The sequence below is a fragment of the Xyrauchen texanus genome, chromosome 46 (genome assembly GCF_025860055.1).
Source record: "Xyrauchen texanus isolate HMW12.3.18 chromosome 46, RBS_HiC_50CHRs, whole genome shotgun sequence".
NCBI classification, from domain to species: Eukaryota; Metazoa; Chordata; class Actinopteri; order Cypriniformes; family Catostomidae; genus Xyrauchen; species Xyrauchen texanus.
This window is the reverse complement of record NC_068321.1, coordinates 24259943-24281118: the sequence shown is the minus strand read 5'-3', so window position 1 is coordinate 24281118 and position 21176 is coordinate 24259943. Positions and strand designations below refer to the sequence as shown.

Below are 21176 nucleotides of genomic sequence, written 5' to 3'. Positions count from 1 at the left end.
ATGTTAAATTCCTGACCTGAAATGATGATTTCATGTCTATATGTTTTTTTAAGTTGACCACATTTATATTCACATCAGCGATTAAGGTTATTAACTGTTAAGACTTTTATACTCCATAAAGGTTTAACTGCTCCAGATTATTCATCTATTAGGAATATTCTGGAAGAAACTGAAACTCCGTCTTTTCTTCTGCTTCTTCTTTAAACTGTGCTAAATTTTAAAATGTTAAAGGGATAGTTCACCCAAAAATGAAAATTCTGTCATAATTTGCTCACCCTCAATTTGTTCCAAACCTGTACAAATTTCTTTGTTCTGCTGAACACAAAGGAAGATATTTTGAAGAATGTTTGTAACCAAACAGTTGTGGGGCACCATTGGCTTCCATAGTATTTCTTTTCATACAATCTTTCATACATAGTCAATTATGACAGAATTGGGTGAACTATCCCTTTAAGTGTTCTTGAACTCTGGTAGGTGCTATATAAATGTAACATTACTATTATTATTATTATTATTATTATTATTATTATTATTATTATTATTATTATTTAACTAAATAATGGTGTTCTATCGTAAACATTCCTGATAGGCTTATGGGAATTACACCTGTTTGTAGGCTATATTGATTTTATTTTACTTTATTTTAATGTTTTAATTTGTATTTATTATTCACTGCAAAATGTGTGCTTGACATTTCACATTTTTCTTGACACCTCCTGCCTCCAGAATAAGGTTGTTATAAATGCACAGACAAACAAACATACTGTTTCATGCATATATTAATGTCTGAAATACCAGGAGAAACCACAACATATTCCACAGTTAATTAGGCCAACAAATTCAGCTTCATCTGGTAAGAAAAAAAAAATATATAAAATAATAATTTAAAAAATAATAATTGTATAATAATAATTATTATTAGGCTATTATTATGAAAAGGCATATAAAAGTTAAATAAATTTTATTAATAGAAACTATAAATGTAAGAGTGTGACAACCAGATTTTAGAGTTCCCCCAGTTTAACCCCTGCATAAACCCTTTACCATAGTAGGATTCATAATGTCGCAATCGTGATTTGAGCGTCGTTTCCGAGAACATGCCTCATTTCCCCTCACACAAATTTAGCTGCGGTTTCCAGCTAGCGTATTTACTCCTTTAGTCCAGTTGTTGTTGTCTCTTAATCACTGAAGTAGGCTACATTTAACGACAAGAAGAGCGTTCGTGTTAGATTTACTTTCACTTTCATTTCATTTAATAGCGTCAGAATGATGAACAGCGGTGGCCTTGTGTCTGAAGGAAAAATACCAGGTTTGAGCTCACCTGTTTATTTATTAACTTGAAGGACAGTTTAAGATTTGATATTGGCATATGTTAAAATAGGTATTGTTCCCTCTCGAGAGGTCTCTCCTATTGCGTAAGTAGCTTACGCTATGGGAAAACTCCGTTTCTCGAGAAATATACAGCTGCACAGCAGACAGCAATGAGCGAGGCAGCTCGGTCATTGGCTGTGCTGCGGCAACTTGCTCGAACCAATGACGGGGCGACTCTGAACGCGCGACCAATGAGCGCGCGCTTCGCGCCCGCGTTCTCAGAGCCAGCCAAGATTAGCATGGCTAAGGCTATATATTAGGCGCCCCGTCATGAGAGTTCTTTAGATTTAATGTCCTTCAGCAAAGACCTTCTCTTCGCTAGATCCTCCGGATTGTTGGAGTCTTTCGCCCGCTGTCGAAAAGCCTACAGCAGGACCGCTAAGAGGACGCCGGCGCCTTCAGCTGCCTTCGAAGCCTTCTGCTACGCCATCCGGCGCGCATCGCTATATCCTTTTACTGCAAGCGCTCGCCTCTGCGACGCTTTTTGATTGAGTAAAAGAGTAATTTTTCAAGGCGTTGTTGCAAATGCCTTCAGCCTGCGCCTCGTGCAGAGGCCCTCTTCCTGACGGGGATCGTCACATCATTTGCACTCGCTGCCTGCTACCTGACCACGCAGAAGCTGCTCTCACTGGAGGCGGATGCCCCGAATGTGACTCCCTGGGCCTCACCGAGCTGCGCGCTCGCTTTGCCGCCTTCGCCGCGAACGAGCCTGCTACCACCGTGCTGCCGTCCCCTCTGTTCGAGCAGCGCAAGAAAAAGCGCCGCTCACGGAGGCCGCCAGAGCTTCACCACTACCCGAGAACTCCTCGCCGCCAATCCATTTCAACGCAGGCGGACCAGCACCCCTCCAACAGAGCGGTGGATCTCGTCTCGTTCGGCGCGTTAGGGGACGACGGTGAAAAGGATGACAGCCTTTCCATTGACGCTGCATCCGACGACTGGCCGGGCTCGGCCTTCGCCAGAGCACGCGGACTTCAGTGACGTCACGCCGGGCCAGTCCCCGCGTGCTTCACCACTACCCGAGAACTCCCCGCCGCCAGTCCATTTCAACGCAGGCGGACCAGCACCCCTCCTACAGAGCGGTGGGTCTCGTCTCGTTCGGCGCGTCAGGGGACGACGGTGAAAAGGATGACAGCCTTTCCATTGACGCTGCATCCGACGACTGGCCGGGCTCGGCCTTCGACCCCGCGCCGTCGACATTAGCGGACACGAGCACGGGCACCAGCATGGACTCAGAGATCGTCCGCATCCTGTCTAAAACGGTAAGAGAGTTCACTGAACGCTTCACTGAAGCTCGGAAGGATTCGCAGGCTATGCGTCACTTCCTGCCCAAGCGCTCCAGCTCGTCACAGAGCCGCCAGAGACTGCCTCAGCAGCAGCAGCGAGCCAGGGCGGCGCCTCCTGTCTCCAAAACGTGTAAAACATTACCCAGTCCCCTTACAGGTGGCTGGAAATGTCTGTACAGCAGTCAATGGGCCAGTCACAGAACTCGCTCACCTGCAATCAAACGCCGTTTTAACGGCAACACACAGAAATCTCATTTTCTGCCTGTGTCACTAAGGGGTCACGTGTCCACACTAAAGTGCGCATTCCCACATATCAATACTGTCCAAACAGTGCCGAATACTTCCCCAGCTCAGCTGGACGCTCCATAAATGTAGATCGTGTGCCTATTGTCATGTATGCACCACTACACACAAGCACTGTTCCCACAGTTATAAACACTTCCCCAGTAAAAGCGGGAAATACTATAAAAGTAGCGCACGTGCCGGCTGCCATGCATGCACCCCTAAACACAAACACTGTATGCATAGCCAAAAAACCCCCGCCGCAAGCGGAAGACTTTATGAAAGTGGCGCACGTGCCTACTACAGTATATGCACCCCCACCCATAAGCGCTGCCCATACAGTTTCAAACAGTTCTCTGTCTCATGCCGCAAACATCACAGATGTGAGGCGCGAGCCAAGAGACTCCCCGCTAAGAGCGGGAAGCTTTATGAATGTGGCGCGCGTGCCTATTACGATGTATGCACCCCCACCCGAAAACTCTGTCCATACAGTTTCAAGCATTTCTCCGACTCATGCTGCAAGCATTACGGAGATAGCGCGCGTGCCTGTACTCTCACACGCACCCCTGCACTCGGCACTCAACACGGCTGCTCAGCACGCACCTGCGCCTCTGAGAGCTGTAAACTCAGTGTTAGCACAAGGTAATTTGCTGGTGGGGCCCATACGCCCCCAGCCAGCATTCAGCCCATATCTGTGCGAGCAAAAGCCTGGGAAAAAATCCCCGACATGCCGAAATGGGTTTTGAACATAATAAAACACGGTTACTCACTTCAATTCGCTCGCAGACCACCCCGCTTTTCAGCGGTGGTCGAGACGAAAGTGAGGAAAGATGAGTCACATGTTCTACGCACCGATGTGCTCAAACTGATAGAGAAGGGCGCTATAGAAACTGTTCCTCCCTCTATGAGCGAGGCGGGTTTTTACAGCCGCTATTTTCTCGTCCCGAAAAAGGACGGTGGTCTCCGCCCCATCCTAGATCTCAGACATCTGAACAAAGCTTTAATGATTTCGTTCGTTCAGAATGTTAACAACCAAACATATCCTCGTGCAAGTTCGCCCGGGGATTGGTTTCTATCAGTGGATTTGAAAGACGCTTACTTTCACATTCCGATAACGCCTCATCACAGGCCTTTTCTGAGATTCGCTTTCGAGGGAAATTCATACCAGTACACAGTACTACCATTCGGCCTATCATTGGCCCCCTGTACATTCACTGAAATGTATGGACGCTGCACTTTCCCCTGAGACAGCGGGAGTGCGAATACTGAATTACCTCGACGATTGGCTAATCATAGCACAATCAGAGGGTCAGTTAACGACGCACAGATCTTGGATTATCAGCCATCTAGAATGCCTGGGTCTGAGAATAAATTTTGCAAAGAGCGTGCTATCCCCCAGCCAGAATATCTCTTTTCTGGGAATAGTGCTAGACTCAGTGCAGATGACAGCGCGCCTCTCATCAGAGCACGCGCTCTCTATTCGACGCCTTGCAACATCATTCAGAACGGGCGCGCGCACCCCCGTCAAACGATTTCAAAGAATGCTCGGTCTCATGGCCTCGGCATCAGCTGTACTCCAGCTAGGATTGTTGCACATGTGTCCTCATGTGTCAAGAGCCGTGTCCCCACTCACGCGTGGCGCTCGGGCCACTTTTTGATCAGAGCGAATCACGGCTGTATAAAAGCCCTGACGTCCTGGAAAGCCGTCAACTGGTATCAAACCGGCGTGAGTCTGGGCGTGAATACGCGGAGAAAAATGATCACGACAGATGCCTCCAAAATAGGATGGGGGGCCCTTTACGAGGCAGGCCTGTCTCCGGCTTTTGGTAAAACCCGGAAAAGCGCCTACATATAAACTGTCTGGAAATGAAAGCGGTCGCCTTGGCTCTCAGAGCCCTGCTTCCGTACCTGAAAAACGAACACGTCCTGGTCCGAACGGACAACATGACAGTAGTTTCGTATATATAAATCGCCAGGGTGGACTCAGGTCGAGCTCCCTGCACTCTATGGCCAGGGAGCTCATCTTATGGTCACAGCACCACCTGCGCTCGCTGAGAGCAGCGCATGTGCCAGGCGCCCTGAACCAGGGAGCGGACATGCTGTCCAGAGACAAGGTTCTCCCAGGAGAATGGTCTCTCCACCCCCTGATGGTTCAGTGGTTATGGCAAACCTTTGGCGAGGCAGAGGTCGACCTCTTCCCTCCAGGGAAAATGCGACTGCCCCTTTTCTTCTCAAAGAGCACGGACGCTTCGCCCAAGTCTGGCCGAGCCGCCCCTTGTATGCTTTTCCCCGATCGCGATGCTACCTCAGGTCATCAGTCGGATCAGGGAAGTGAAATGTGCAGTGCTCCTGGTAGCCCCACTCTGGAAAAACCAGACGTGGTTTCCAGAACTGATGCAGATGATGCAGTCTGCCCCATGGCCGATTCCGTTGAGGCTAGACCTCCTCAGGCAGGCCAACGGGATGATTCTTCATCCCCGCCCGATCTGTGGGCCCTCCATGCATGGCCCCTCAACGGGTTCCCGAGAACCTCCCCAGTGGAGTTTTGAGGACCATCACTGAGGCGCTGAGCGCCTCTACGAGGCTTTATATGCCCAAAAGTGGAAAGTGTTCAGTGACTGGTGTGATACCAAGAGCTTGAACCCCAAATCGTGCGAGATACCAAGTGTACTCGCTTTTTTGCAAGAGCTGCTGGAGGCGGGCTGCACACCCTCCACGCCAAAGTCTATGTGGCTGCCATAGCGGCGTCACACAATCCTGATAAAGGACATTCATTAGGAAAAACGACCTAATCATTCGCTTTCCTAAGAGGCTTAGGAGGATGAACCCTCCTCGCCCCTCGGTGCCGATCTGGGACCTGGCCACGGTCATGGACGCACTCAAGAGTGCCCCGTTCGAACCTCTCCGAACCGTGCACCTTAAACAGCTCTCACTCAAAACTGCGCTCTTGCTGGCGCTCGCCTCAGTCAAGAGAGTGGGTGACCTGCACACGCTGTCATCAAGCGCTGCTTGCCTGGAATTTGGACCTAACGACTGCAGAGTTGTCCTTAGGCCGAAGCACGGGTATATTCCTAAAGTGCTCTCCACACCCTTCAGAGTACAGGTGATATCTCTGGCAGCGCTATCGTCCCCAGCAGACGAAAGCGACGCTAATTTACTCTGCCCGGTCAGGGCGCTCAGAGTATATTTGGAACGTTCTGCCCTGTTCAGACAGATGGAACAATTATTTGTATTCTTTGGCGGCCGCACTAAAGGTCTCGCAGTCTCAAAGCAAAGAATATCGCGCTGGATAGTGGATGCTATAGCGCTGGCTTATGAAGCCAAGGGCCTTCAATGCCCCTTAGGCGTCAGAGCTCACTCTACGAGGAGCATGGCCTCCTCGTGGGCGTGGTCGAGTGGGATACCCATTGAAGATATTTGTGCGGCGGCAGGCTGGGCCTCACCTTCGACATTTATCAGGTTTTATAACCTACAGGTACCCTCATTGCATTCCAACATTCTATCAGCCTGACTATAGAATGGACTGGAGTATGTATATGCTGAGCATTATCTCCTCCCTTATAGGTCCATCTCTGACTGACTTAAAGGATTTTTTTATGCATATCAGTACATAAAAAACTCAGTACATAAGATATGTGCTTGTGTTTGTACTATGAGCACCCCACCATGGACCACCTTGGAAGGCGCTTTATACTATCCCATTATGTAGCTCGCCGTTGGCCGGCTTGTTGGATAATCACTTTGCTTTAAGGCTCAGGCATCCGCCTCTGGCTTTATAGAGCGAAGTCAGCACGCACGGCGTTTTGCATGGTGTTCCCATAGCGTAAGCTACTTACGCAATAGGAGAGACCTCTTGAGAGGGAACGACTCGGTTACTAACGTAACCTCGGTTCCCTGAGAGGAGGGAACGAGTATTGCGTAAGCTGCCGTGCTTGTGCTTGGTCAGTTCGCTTCAGTCGATTGAACCTAAAGAACTCTCATGACGGGGTGCCTAATATATAGCCTTAGCCATGCTAATCTTGGCTGGCACTGAGCGCGTGGGCGCGAAGCGCGCGCTCATATGTCGCGCGTTCAGAGTTGCCCCGTCATTGGTTCGAGCAAGTTGCCGCAGCACAGCCAATGACCGAGCTGCCTCGCTCATTGCTGTCTGCTGCGCAGCTGCAATGCGTTTTACATAAAGACTTCAATATTTCTCGAGAAACGGAGTTTTCCCATAGCGTAAGCTACTTACGCAATACTCGTTCCCTCCTCTCAAGGAACCGAGGTTACGTTAGTAACCGAGTCGTTATATCCGTCAACCATTGGTAACAAAACCCGGGAGACCTCTGGGCCGTCATTTTTACCACCGTGTCCGATATTAAAATCAGTGCAAAACACTTTTCAAAAGGCGTGGCCATTGTCGATATTTCTTCGATATATGAAATTAAATTCTTCCGTCCAGCTGTTGTTATATTTACAGGTATAATTTGTATTTTTCGCCGGAGCACTACCTAACCGTACGTTCACACCAGAAGCGGCGAGAGCGTCAAACATTAGTTCCGAAGATAAAATGGAGGCGAAACTAATTATTGCCGTGGCGGGTTTCCCAGTAATATATGATCTGTCCCTGTTTGCTTACAGGGATATAAAACAAATGTATTTCATTTTGATAACAAACAATCGATCGATTTCTTATTTTCACATTTTAAAGAGTTCATGAGGATATATACGCTACTTGTGATAGGTAGGCAAAAAGTAAATGGTCGACATGTCTGGATGTTTAAATTGCGGCCCCTTTAAATATAGTTCACAAAACAAAGAATTCTGAACAAACGTTGCCGCCTATTTCAACTACGTCAGAGCGTCCACGAGCGTCCTCGAGCGTTGAAGGCAGGGCAGCCAGAGCGAATTTTGACGCTCTCGCCGCTTCTGGTGTGAACGCACGGAGACACTGGCTGTCATTGAAAATGAATGACTTCCGGTCGATTTGACGCTCTCGCCGCCTCTGGTGTGAACGCACGGTAAGTCTTCTCCTCATCTACCTGAGATGCTTGATTCAACTTCCCGCATCTACTACCTGCGCAGATATCAACAGCGCAACTGGGTTGTAGGTTGCCAGGTTGAGGTCACGAATGGTTTGAAATGTGTTTCATACAAGATCTGGCAACTGGACTAACTTGGAATAATATATTGATGGGATTATTCATATAAGGACGTTTGGGCCACACAAATTACAGGAGTTTCCCCGGAGAAATAACAAAACGGGAGGGGGGCGGGAGATGGGTGTGAAATATGGGAGGCATATAACACAGTTCTTGATGTGTTTGTTTGTGTTAGTGCCTCTGAAGAGCATCTCAGTGGATGTGCAAGTTCAGGGGCATGTTGTCACAGTCACGTCCACTCTGCAGTATGTGAATGAGGAAGAGCGCCACCTGGAGGCCTTGTTCGTCTTCCCTCTGCCAGCTGATGCTGCTGTCTGCCACTTCAGTGCCAAGATCGGAGAGCAGGAGATTGTGGCAGAGGTGCAAGAGAGGCAGAGTGTGAGTCCCAGTTCATTAAACTGTATTGATATCACAGTCCCCTTATAACATAAATGAATATGCTATCAGTCACAAGTTTGTCTTTCTCTCGTAGGCGAGAGATCAGTATGATGATGCTGTGAGCTCGGGTCAGCAGGCGTTTCTGTTGGAAGAGAGCGCAGAGAGTTCTGATGTGTTCAGACTGTGTGTTGGGTGTCTGTCACCGGGTCAGAACGCTGCCATCACCATCATCTACGTCACCGAGCTCGCTGTTCAGGCCGATCATGCCTTGCGCTTCTGTCTGCCTGCTGTACTCAACCCCCGATACACACCAGCAGGTACTACAGTTCTTCATACACACTTTCTCACTAGAGTGAATGGCATCTTTATAACATTCTCTGTGTGAGTGTTTCAGGTTCAGGTGGTGGAATAGTTTCCGAGATTTCATCAGTATGTGGATCTGTTCCCTACTCTCTGACTCTCAGTGTTCATGTGAGCTCTCCAAACCCCATCTCCAAACTCGAGTCCAACTGCACTCTGGATCCTCTAGTGTTCCTCAACTCTGAACACACTCACGCAACGGTACTATGTGTGTTATTATGCTTGTACAGAAGAGTTTTTATACATGTGGTTTTATGGAGAGATAGCATTGTTTTAAATGCTTTATATTTTTGTAGGTGAATCTGAGTCCCGGTCACATGTTTGATAAGGACGTTGAGCTGTTTCTGTACTATCAGAATACCCATCAGCCCACTGCCATAGTGGAGGCAGGAGTGGCCACTGACCAGCCAGGTAAGACCTGAAGTTCACCTGAATTATGAGCTCCGATATGTAAGAGCCATTTTGCCCAACACATTGACAGCAGTTTAGTGTTTGGCAAATATAATTAAGCTCTCTCTCTCTCTTTCTCTCTTTGAGGTTCTTTGATGGGGGATCCAGTAGTCATGATCAGTTTGTACCCAGAGTTCCCCGAGGAAGTGATGTCATCATTGGGATCTCAAGGCGAGTTTGTTTTCGTGGTTGACAGATCAGGTAGTATGGATGACATGATGCATCATGGGAAAGGAGCACAGAGTCGCATAGAAGGTGCAAAGGTAATTCAAAATCCTGCAATATATAAATACATTCAGATGAGACACATTCAAATGTCTGTGTATATCTCTTTATAGGACACTCTACTCTTATTGTTGAAGAGTCTACCAATGGGATGCTACTTCAATATCTATGGATTTGGCTCTCATTTCGAGTCGTTATTCCCGTTAGTAACCAGATCTTTAATAATCTTTTTTTTTTGCATTGTGTGTGAGGAAAGGAGCTCATTGGTGTGTGTGTGATTGCAGTAAGAGTGTTCTGTACAATCAGGACACAATGGATGAGGCTCTGAAGAGAGTGAAGAAAATGCAAGCAGACATGGTCGGCACTGAGATTTTACAACCGCTAAAACACATCTACAATCAGCCCTGTTACCCCGATCACCCCAGACAGGTACAACACCTCAAAATGCACCTTACTCTTTCAGGAAATTTTGTATTCTACATAGAGGACTTTTCAGAATGTTTCTGGCTTTACACAATTTTCGGAAATGTTTTGATCAGTAGTTCTCAGTTGGTTTTACTTCAGAAGCCAAGTGGTGACCTATCAATGTACCAAAAATGTTTGTTGTACAAAAGTAGACAAAAATGTCCTGAAAATCAAACATTGAAATGTATTAATATTATCATCAACTGTATAGGCCCAATAATATGCAAACATTTTAACATGACATAGGCTGAATGAAAAGACGGACAATTTTGGTTTATAAATGTTTCTTGAATTTCCCTTCTCTGCAGAAAACACATGGTTTTTCCTCACGGCGAGTTAATCCATATTTAATGTAGAGTCGTATTTTCTTTGACCTTTTCTAGTTTTGTAGTTTTGTTTCTACCTATTGGCAGATACATTTGAGCTGAAGTACTGTAGATTGGGCAACCATCAACAAAAGACATGGGAAGCATTCTCTCCTCCCTTTAATTTAATATTCTTAATATGCACGATTATACAGTATGGTTAGTTGCATTTTATTATTAAAATGTAACTGCCACCCATTTTGGGTCGTGACCTATCAGTTGTAAAATCTTACAGTTCATACAAAATCCTTTTGTTTAAACATTGGCCAACAACATCTGCTCAGTTTACTAATTTAAATCTTGACTTGTGTTAAACATAAATAACTAATATTGGCATTTATATTCATGTTATTTAGCCAAACGGTAACCCCAGTGAGCCTGGTTCCCCCCAAGGTTATTTTTCTCCATTAACATCTCATGGAGTTTGGCTTGCACAGTGGGGGCCTTAAGACAAATCATTTAGGAAGGCATTATCTACAATCACATTATAAAATTAAACTACACAATAAGGACTTTAAGACATTACAGACATTACAAGCTGCTATGAAACATTGTGTGTTGTGAAAAGCGCAATATAAATAAAAATTGACTTGAGAATCTGATTTTGATGTTTGACTACAATCTCCAAGACTTTTTCTCCTTTTACAGCTGTTTATCTTCACTGATGGAGAGGTTTTTAACACTAAAGAGGTGCTGGACCTGGTGAAAAGTCATACTCACTCTCACAGGTGGCTGTCTCTCATGGCTTTATAATTCACAAGTTAGCTTAAGGCTCTTTTTACCCTGTTCTAATGTAAGAATCTGATTCATGGCAAGTGATGCCAATTATTAGCCAATGCAATAAACTGCTGTGATTGAGTACCTGAGCTATTGTTGTGTCTTCAGGTGTTTCTCATTCGGGATTGGTGAGGGTGCAAGTACCACCCTCATTACAGGAATGGCCAGAGAGGGATCTGGTCACGCCCAGTTCATCACAGGCTCTGACCGCATGCAGCCCAAAGTAAGACTACAGATCAACGGGTTTATCTGGAAAGAAAGCAGATACATATAGAATTGAATAATATCTAAATGTAAAGGTTTTGAATATGTATCTCAATTTTTTCTCTCTCTTTCAAATGTATCAGGTGATGCAGTCCCTCAAGCTTGCATTGCAGCCTGCAGTAGTCAATATCTCTGTGAAGTGGACTGTGCAGGACGGCATTACTGTTGAGACACTATCCCAACCAATCAATGTAATCTTCCATGGTCAAAGGACACTAATATATGCCCATCTTAAAGGAGAGGTAAGAGCTTTTAGCATGTTTTGCTTTAAAAAGATTTGCAGACCAATGTCTCTCATTAGTATAGATTGTAAAATCCTCACATCTTCAAGTTATGGTTCCTTTTCCTGCTCTTATAGAGTTCAGGAAGTTCTGAAGGAACAGTGACTGTGACATACAGCCTGAAAGATCAACCAGTGACAAACCAGCTCCACTTCTGCCTGAAACCAACTGAAGACACTGGGTAAAACACATGAACGTGGTAACCATGTTCTCCAACACTGATTATAACTCCTCAAAACTATAACAATTGTTAAAATGATCTGTTATATATTTAAATTTAGGGATTTGCAGATCCTTCTATCCAAAGCAACTTACAGTGAATTCTGGGTAAACGTTTTACCATTACATGTATTCCCTTTTAATTTAACCCATGGTTTATGTGCCAAATTGGAATATCGCTAAAAACAAGTGGTGAATAAAGCAGTGTTTCCTTCCCATGTGTTTAAGAAAACAAAATCATCACTTCTGTGGAAATTGGCATTAAATAGAAATGAAAATTGAAGTTCAATCCACATTGGCTCTTTTATTAAATATAATTAATAACTTGTGGTTTAGAGTGACAAAACACTCTGATGAACCTCATGTTTGCTAGCGTTTAGCGGCACATGCCTCATGTCTGGGAGCGAAAGCATGCCAGACAGTTCTGGGAGTTTAAAGGAGCCAATCATTTTTATGACAGGCTTCGTTCATTTCATAATAACCAGAGCAGCATTTCAGATGCTATATGATGATATTGATGATATTTTCGGGGCAAATTATGAATTCACGTGGCTATTTTGATGCGCATATATATTCCTGTATGAATTGTATAGGGATATATTTGGTAAATGTGCTTTCATAACAAGTTTATTCACCTCAAACAAGCTTATACGTTTTTTTATGAGCATTTTGACAATTTTATTCACATCTTGGTGTTTCCATCCAGCATTTCTTATGTGGTATCCCAAATGTATATAAAAATGAATGGCTTATGCTACTGTAGGTTGGCAGTCCACCGTCTGGCGGCTCGGGCCCTCATTCAATCGCTGGAGCAGCAGGAGAGGGCAGGTGGTGCAGGAATGGAGGATATCAAGAGCAGGATGGTGGAGCTCAGTGTTCAGGCAGGAGTGAGCTGTGTTCATACAGCCTTCATTGCCATTAACAAAGACAGCAGACAGACTGTGAAAGGACCCCTGCTGCAGAGGAGAGTGCCAACAGCAGGTTAGTACTCTGTGTGTGGATGTAGATGTGTGATTTTAAAAGGATTATTATCATTCTTTTGCGCTTTAGTTAATGTATTTTTTGGGCTTTATGTATTTTCTTATTTTTTTTTAACATTTTATCATCATGAAGTAACACATTGATATAGTGAGTGATGTATTCAGTTATTAAATCAAAGCTCCCCCTTTAAAATCCGAGGAGAGGAGACTACCAGGTGTAAATGGCGATACGTTTTGCCTGACCACTTGTGATCAGATCACCAGACATGCATCCTAATACCAGGTCTAAACAGAGCATCGACTGGACTATTAATACACAGAACATTTAAACTCAGTCAAAAAAGAAGCATCCTCTCACTTTCAACTGTATATAAAATATTTACATGTGTAAATATTTGTAAGAACATTAAAAAGATTAAACAATTAAGACATAAACTGAACATGAACGATAAACGTGAGTCTGACCATCACCCCTGGTGAGGGAAAACCACGACTCGTCAGTGAAGAGCACTTTTTGTCAGTCCTGTCTGGTCCAGTGAAGGTGGGTTTGTGCCCATAGGTGACATTGTTTGCCGGTGATGTCTGGTAAGGACCTGCCTTCCAACAGGCCTACAAGTCCTCAATCCATCCTCTCTTTTAGCCTATCGCACGGTCACGCAGACGAGCAGGGACCCTGGGCATCTTTCTTTTGGTGTTTTTCAGAGTCAGTAGTAAGGTCTATGTGACCTTAATTGCCTACCGTCTGTAAGGACCGTTCCACAGCTGTCTATGTTTATGGTTCATTGAACAAGCATGGAAAACATTGTTTGAACACATTACCATAAAGATCTGTAAAGTTATTTGGATTTTTACCAAATTATCTTTAAAATACAGTGTCCTGAAAAAGGGACGTTTCTTTTTTTTGCTGAGTTTATAAGAAAGGCCTTAGCCGGCCCATTAAATGGGGTGACTGAGAAGAGGTTATTGTCCAAATTTGTGGGTATTTTGGACAACTCCGCACACCCACTACATGATACTATAATGAGCTATAAGAGCACCTTTAGCAAGAGATTTACTCCGGTGTACCACTGAAAGACATCTATCTTCTTCTATTAGATGTGTCTGGTGTTTATTGCTACCAGGGACCATATCAAGCCAGTTTGGATAATGGTAAGATAAATAATATTCACACTCTTTTTCCAATGTCTTTTCAATGTATTTTTGCCAGTAGGTGTTTGAAAGATGTGCTACTGTCCATTTGATGTGTTCACCTCAGAGAAAGTTCCCCCCAAAATGAAAAGTTTGTCATTATTTCCTCACCCTTGTGTCATATCAAACCTGTATGACTTTCTTTCTTCTGTATAACACAAAAGGAGTTATTATTAGGGGAATGGTCAAATGTTCAAATGGTGACCAGTGGCTGTCAAGAAAGATTTTCATGGCTAGATTTTCAGTGCCGATGTACATTTTGGTATGTTCCTCCTTGCACAAGGCAATCATACTGCTTTGTAAGACTTGAAATGTTGCACACGAGTCATATGAAGCACTTTTATGATACCTTTAAGGTTTTATTTTGTGCTTTTGGAGCTTGACAGCCTCGTTCTCCATCCACATTCATTGTATGAAAGAGAGTAGCTCGGACATTCTGCTAAACCTCTTTTGTGATCAACAGAAGACAGAAAGTCATATAGGTTTGGAACAACATGAGGGTGAGAATATGGTGACAGAATTAAGAATTTTGTGTGAACAAGATCTTTAAAATGATTATTTCAAATGATAATTTAAATGATTTATAATGGAAATAAATTAAATATTTAATTAAAATAATGTATACAATTATGAATTAATTATAAAATTATTATTATATATCATTTTAAATAATAATATAATTAAATTACATATATTATTACATAAAAAATACATATGTTATGTATTTACATAATTCATCATTTAAAATTATGATTTTTAATTCATATTTTAAAATGACTTTTTCTGGTAAATTCACCTCTTTTAAATTTTATTTTTTTTAGATCTACTTCTAAAATCATCGTTAAGCGGTAAGACAAACTGTATTTGCTTTACAGAGCTATTTTTCAATATGTGTGATCTGTTTTCATGAGTTCGCTGGGGACTGTATAAAAATATTTATATTACCAGTTAATGTTTGGACAGACTGAATTTATGTTTCTTGTGATCTTATTAAAGGTTTGCACTGAAGACTAATGATTAAATGCTTGAAATTGTGCCTAGTAATGGATTGTTTTGCTGTTAATACATTTTATTTAAAGCTGCACTATGTAACTTTGTGCTCTCTAGCGCCATCTGTGGTCAACATTTTAAATTGCAAGGAAGAACACTTTACGTCAGTCGTGTTTTGGCACTGCTCTTCTGGTGGATGAATGTCATGATTTGAGCATCCCTGCACATTGTCTGTGTGTGATCATGACTAGAACCGGAGTCATAATGTGCTATTCTCATGTTGATATTATGTTATACAATTAAACATTTAAAACTAAAATATTACTGGGTTTGATGAAGATAAAACAGTCTTATTTACATATTTAGAATTAGTGAATTTTACATTTATAATACATTTCTGAAACTACCAGACAGCTCAAAATACAAATCATTTGTATAGGCGTACCATAGTGAATTGGGGTAAGGTAAAGACATTGTTTTGAACACTGATTGTTTATGTACTCAATCAATAATGGCAATTTGTTCATTTTTACCCCCAAGAGACATATTTATTAACATATATATAAATATGTATTTATGTGTGTGTGTGTGTATTTAGGGATGTTTTCTTCCCGACGCAGTGGAAGTAAGAGAAACACACAACACTTACAGTTTTTCTTATTTGTTATATATATATATATATATATATATATATATATATATATATATATATGTATATATATATCACTTTTGTTTTTCCTCTATGTGTAGGTTTTGCCAGGTGTAAATCCTATGTAAACGCAAAGTTTGTAGGAGCCTGTGCAGGAATCATTGGTTTTAAGAAGTCATTGAAATGTAAGTTAAGCAAACACACATGTAGACCATGAATCACTAAAGGCCCTTTCACATGGCTTGCATCAGGGCATCAACACACGCCAACACAAAATTCATGTGCCACTTTGACTTCCATATGAAAAGTGTTGCTAAGGCTAGTAAATTGATAACCAAAAACAGAGGTTGCATATAAATAAATAATTCAGGTCCAGTTTTTCCAGTACAGTTATTAAAGCTTGATATTCAAATCTTGTGCAGATAATGTAAAGGGCCAGATAGGGTCAAGGGCCCAGCAGTGGCATCTTGGCGGTGGGGCTTGAACCCCTGACCTTCTGGTCAGTAACCCATAGCCTCAACAGCTGAGCCACCACTGTCCCATTCCCAAGCCACATTTGCTAAATTCGCCTAGATGAAATGATGTGCATGCAACGTGAAAAGAATGGCTCCTGGGGGCCTGGGTAGCTCAGTGGTAAAGATGCTGGCTATCACCCCTGGAGTTCGCTAATTCGAATCCCAGGGTGTGCTGAGTGACTCCAGCCAGGTCTCCTAAGCAACCAAAGTAGACTGGTTGCTAGGGAGGGTACAGTCACATGGGGTAACCTCCTCGTGGTGGCTATAATGTGGTTCGTTCTCGGTGGGGTGCGTGGTGAGTTGAGCGTGGATGCCGCGGTGGATGTTGTGAAGCCTCCACACATGCTATGTCTCCACGGTAACACGCTCAAGATGTGAGGATTGATGGACTCAGACGTGGAGGCAACTGGGATGCCTCCGCCACCCGGATTGAGGCGAGTCACTACGCCACCACGAGGACTTAAAAGCACATTGGGAATTGGACATTCAAAATTGGGAAAAAAGGGGAAGAAATCCCCCCCATAAAAGAATGGCCCCTTAAATCTGTCTCTGTCTGTCTGTCTGGGCACACATAAATGTCTAGCTTGTTTGTGTGTACACAGTAGTGTGTTTCTGAGGGGACTTTAAAATAATGAACATGAAAAAAGAATGATTTTCCATTTAAGTGGGATATTATTGCTTATTCTTAATAGCCAACAAGGGTTTTCCTGTTCAAGAACAGAAGAGTGGAATTCCGCAAAGTAAGACAATCAATATACAGTCTCACTAAAGTATCTAAATTAAACAAATGCCAAAACTCCAAAACTCACTATTGCTGTCGTCATTTGCAGAGGTCACGGCTTTATTTAGCAGTCGTTATGAAACTTCAGCTGTGCTGTCTGGTCAGGAAATCTCTCAAGGCAAACAAGAGGGTATACACGTAATCACCTAATAATTTCAGATTGTAAATAAATATTAAAATATAATTTCAAACTTCAACTGAATAGTATAAACAACATGAAATAACGTGTGTGTGTGTGTGTTCAGTCGATGTTGAGCTCCAGAAGGACTCTTTGCTCCAGCTGGTTTCTCTCCAGAAGGCGTCAGGCTGCTGGGATCTGACCCCCACACTGGCTCATGTGTTTGGTAAGACAGAGGATGAGCTGACCAATCAGAAACCAGCAGAGGTGAGATATTCGAAATAAACATATGAATGATTGCGCACATTGTCCAATGCCAAACACATGTGGGTGATGTGTGGTTTTGTGTTACAGGTGAATCAGTCCGTTTGGGCCACTCTTCTGGCTCTCATCTGGTTATACGGCTGTAAAATAAAGGATCAGGTTGAGTGGCAGTTTGTGGCCATGAAGGCGGCATCATGGATCCGCTCTCAGAAAGGTGAGATCTCCATTCCAGACAACATTCGTGAGATGTTTGACCACATATTTTCCTACAGTGTGTACAGTTATTACTTTACATGTGTTCCAGTGGGCAGTGTGTCTCAGTGTGTGTGTGTTGCTAATGTGTTGCTGGGATGTCAGGTGACAGAAGAGACTCTTGGAATCTGAAGACTTCAGTGCGACTCCACATCATGTTCTTTCGTTATATATATATATATATATATATAATTTTTTGTCAGTATTATATTCATACAAATGACTACTATATTACGTTGATTTTCTGCACTACAATGGGGAATAATCTGAATGATCAGTATCTCATATATGTGTACCTACACGCTGGCGGCCAAAAGTTTGCCGTAATGTTCAGATTTTGCTGTTTCGGAAGGAAATTGGTACTTTAATTCACCAAAGTGTCATTCAGCTGATCACAATGTATAGTCAGGACATTACTGATGTATAAAACAGGACCATCAGTATTTGAGAAAAGTCATTTTTGATCAAATCTAGACAGCAGCATCACTCCAACACCTTATCCTCGAGTAATCATGATAAATTGATCATTTGGTTCTAGAAAAACACTTGCCATTATATCAAACACAGCTGAAAACTATTTGCATCATTAAATGAAGCTTAACATTGTTTTTGTGTTTGTTTTTGAGTCACAGTATGCAATAGACTGGCATGTCTTAAGGTCAATATTAGGTCAAAAATGGCAAAAAGAAACAGATTTATCTAGAAAATCTTGATATTTGAAAAAAAAAATATATAATAATAATATATATATATATATATATATATATATATATATATATATATATATATATATATATATATATATTGTTCTATTATTTTCTAATTGTCTAGAAAATATTTTGAAAAACTTTTTATATGTTTACATGTTCCACTTACTAGCTCTGTTGGTGGCGCTCATAAATAAAAGATGAATGTGTTATTCACACGATCAACCGGTAGATGGCAGCAATCCTAGAGCGGGCGCCGGAAACTTCTCCCCGCGAAGAAACAAACATAAACACATGCGCATGTCCATTGAGAAGACAGGTTGACATTAGAAGTTATTAGTTTATTCCATCAGTGTGACAGAAATTAAAGTGTTAAAATGTCGTCAGGATGCGCACTGATCTTCGATGAGGAGATGAGCCGTTATAAACTCCTCTGGAAAGAGTAAGTTATCGTTGAATTAGTAATATATATATTAATGGATATACACAAGTCATTCATTGTCGATATACAAGTTAATTGGTATTAGCATCAATAATTAAGTTTTCAGCTTAATTTCTGAAATATTTGTTTGAAATTAACATAGACACTAATCAAAACCTAGTAATTCACAGTTGCTTGTTGTAACTCAATTATTGATTTCAAGAATGGAGATTTTCACGAGTAACAATGAAATCATTTATATATTTTTTTTACTAATAAGTTTATAGCTGTGAATGCAACCCCTTAGAAATTAATTTATTGCTGATTTCTGTTCTTGCGGTTTGTACAAATGTCATTGATAAATTGCTGTATTATAACACTAATTATGCTAATCAGTAAGAATTTCTTTGCTAATATAAAGAATTATGATTTTAACTGATAACTAATGGCGTATGTTTGCTGAATATCAACTCCCACGAGCATGTCAAATACTCAATCAGTTTCTTTTTATTTTGTCCAGTCCAGTTTGTGAAATTGAGGTGCCCGAGCGGTTGATCATGTCTTATGATGCGCTCAGGACGTTCGGCACGGCGCAGAGGTGCAGACAGGTGCCAGTCCGCCAGGCCACCGAGCAGGAGATTTTACTTGCACACAGGTTGCTTTGTTTTTCATTGAAAGATTTCCCATGAGGATTTCAGTTCTAAACATTCTGCTTTTTATGTTGCACATGTGAAAGTAAAAAATATAGGTTTGAAACATCATGAGGGTGATTAAATGATGACAGAATTTTCATTTTTGTTACACTATCCCTTTAATTGAGTCATTTCCAGGATTATCACTCCATTTAGTTCTAATGTCTTCAATGTTATTTGTTGTCTATGTAGTGAGGAATATCTGGAGGCCGTGAAACAAACTCCAAAAATGACTGAGGAACAGCTGATGGAGTTTTCAAAGAAGTACAACGACGTCTATTTCCACCAAGTGAGTCCAGCTTTACAGATCCTTCAGGCTTGTTGGGTGTAGAAGTTGAGAATTTTGTCTTTGGAATACATAAAGTTATTTATAGCAGAATTTCAAAGTTAACCTTTTCCATACAATGAAAGATATAAAATTTCAGTCTGAAGCTATTGTATGGCTTCAGAAGACTTGGAATATAGCTTTTTGGAGACCTAGTCCCCATTCACTTTCATTGTATGATATCGAACAACGCAGACATTCTACTAAATGTTTATTTTTATTTTTTTTCTGTCATGTGACTGCAGAACATCTATCACTGTGCTCAGTTAGCCGTGGGGGCCACGCTGCAGCTGGTGGACAGCGTCATGAAGAGAGAAGTTAGAAACGGCATGGCGCTGGTTAGGTACGACAGTCCTTGCATGGCAATTTGCTGTACCATCCTAAAAAAATGTACAGGTGTTTGCACTAGCTTGAGCTTAAGCATTCAAATGTAAGATTGTTATCATATTATATTGGTGATTTGACATGTTATTGAAATATAAGTTGAGCAAGAATGTGTTTTTAAATTTCCAAATCGTAGGATGGGAGGGGAAGAGTCATTTATATTCATGAGGAAAGCAATACCTGATTGGAGGACTCATTAATATTCATCTTATATTAACTCTTATTTGCTTGTCCGGGACAATCAATCAGCAGCCTGATTAAAATGTCAATAACAATTCGCACCCATCACAGCATTGGGGGGTATGTGTGGCCCCTGACTCCCCCAATTCTACGCCTGTGTGTGTGTGTGTGTGTGTGTGTGTGTGTGTGTGTATATATAACACATAAACCTCCTTGCCTCAGTCAGGGCATTGAAAATGGGTCATGGATGGGTCACAGCATGACAATGACCCAAAACACACGGCCAAGGTAACAATAGAGTGGCTCAAGAAGAAGCACATTAAGGTCCTGGAGTGGCCTAGCCAGTCTCCAGACCTTAATCCCATAGAAAATCTGTGGAGGGAGCTGAAGATTTGAGTTGCCAAATGTCAGCCTTGAAACCTTAATGACATGTGTGCAAACCTGGTGGCCAGTACAAGAAACGTCTGACCTCTGTGATTGCCAACAAGGGTTTTGCCACCAAGTCATGTTTTGCAGAGGGGTCGAATACTTATTTCCCTCATTAAAATGCTATTTAATTTATAACATTTTTGACATGCGTTTCTGTGGATTTGTTTGTTGTTATTGTGTCTCTCACTGTTCAAATTAACCATCCATCCATCCATCCATCCATCCATCCATCTTCAACCGCTTATCCGAAGTCGGGTTCAAATTAACCTACCATTAAAATTATAGACTGATCATTTGTTTGTCAGTGGGCAGCAGGGGATCAAATACTTTTTCCCTCACTTTCGTGATTCAAAGCGATATCGCACGTCTTCAGGTGGCTTTGAATAAAATGCACAAGTCATATGAACTACTTTAATGGTGTTTTTATGGTTCTTTTA

The 21176-nt window shown here is 42.3% G+C and overlaps 1 protein-coding gene across 2 annotated transcripts in view; it reads left to right on the top strand.

Annotated features, from left to right (window-relative positions):
- Nucleotides 1-1111: 1111 nt before the first annotated feature.
- Nucleotides 1112-21176, top strand: part of LOC127638478 (von Willebrand factor A domain-containing protein 5A-like) — a 34590-nt gene continuing 14525 nt past the window's right edge. For both annotated transcript variants that reach the window (XM_052120022.1, XM_052120023.1), the window contains exons 1-24: nucleotides 1112-1309; nucleotides 8256-8458; nucleotides 8553-8775; nucleotides 8853-9019; nucleotides 9115-9229; nucleotides 9356-9531; nucleotides 9607-9695; nucleotides 9778-9922; nucleotides 10972-11051; nucleotides 11209-11323; nucleotides 11448-11606; nucleotides 11723-11826; nucleotides 12628-12845; nucleotides 13940-13993; nucleotides 14854-14880; nucleotides 15621-15647; nucleotides 15773-15856; nucleotides 16879-16926; nucleotides 17017-17097; nucleotides 17213-17352; nucleotides 17440-17563; nucleotides 19255-19384; nucleotides 19614-19710; nucleotides 19992-20089. In XM_052120022.1, coding sequence (XP_051975982.1) covers nucleotides 1267-1309; nucleotides 8256-8458; nucleotides 8553-8775; nucleotides 8853-9019; nucleotides 9115-9229; nucleotides 9356-9531; nucleotides 9607-9695; nucleotides 9778-9922; nucleotides 10972-11051; nucleotides 11209-11323; nucleotides 11448-11606; nucleotides 11723-11826; nucleotides 12628-12845; nucleotides 13940-13993; nucleotides 14854-14880; nucleotides 15621-15647; nucleotides 15773-15856; nucleotides 16879-16926; nucleotides 17017-17097; nucleotides 17213-17352; nucleotides 17440-17563; nucleotides 19255-19384; nucleotides 19614-19710; nucleotides 19992-20089 — 2747 coding nt within the window. In that variant the 5' untranslated portion in view covers nucleotides 1112-1266. The remainder of the gene's footprint in view (nucleotides 1310-8255; nucleotides 8459-8552; nucleotides 8776-8852; nucleotides 9020-9114; nucleotides 9230-9355; nucleotides 9532-9606; nucleotides 9696-9777; nucleotides 9923-10971; nucleotides 11052-11208; nucleotides 11324-11447; nucleotides 11607-11722; nucleotides 11827-12627; nucleotides 12846-13939; nucleotides 13994-14853; nucleotides 14881-15620; nucleotides 15648-15772; nucleotides 15857-16878; nucleotides 16927-17016; nucleotides 17098-17212; nucleotides 17353-17439; nucleotides 17564-19254; nucleotides 19385-19613; nucleotides 19711-19991; nucleotides 20090-21176) is intronic.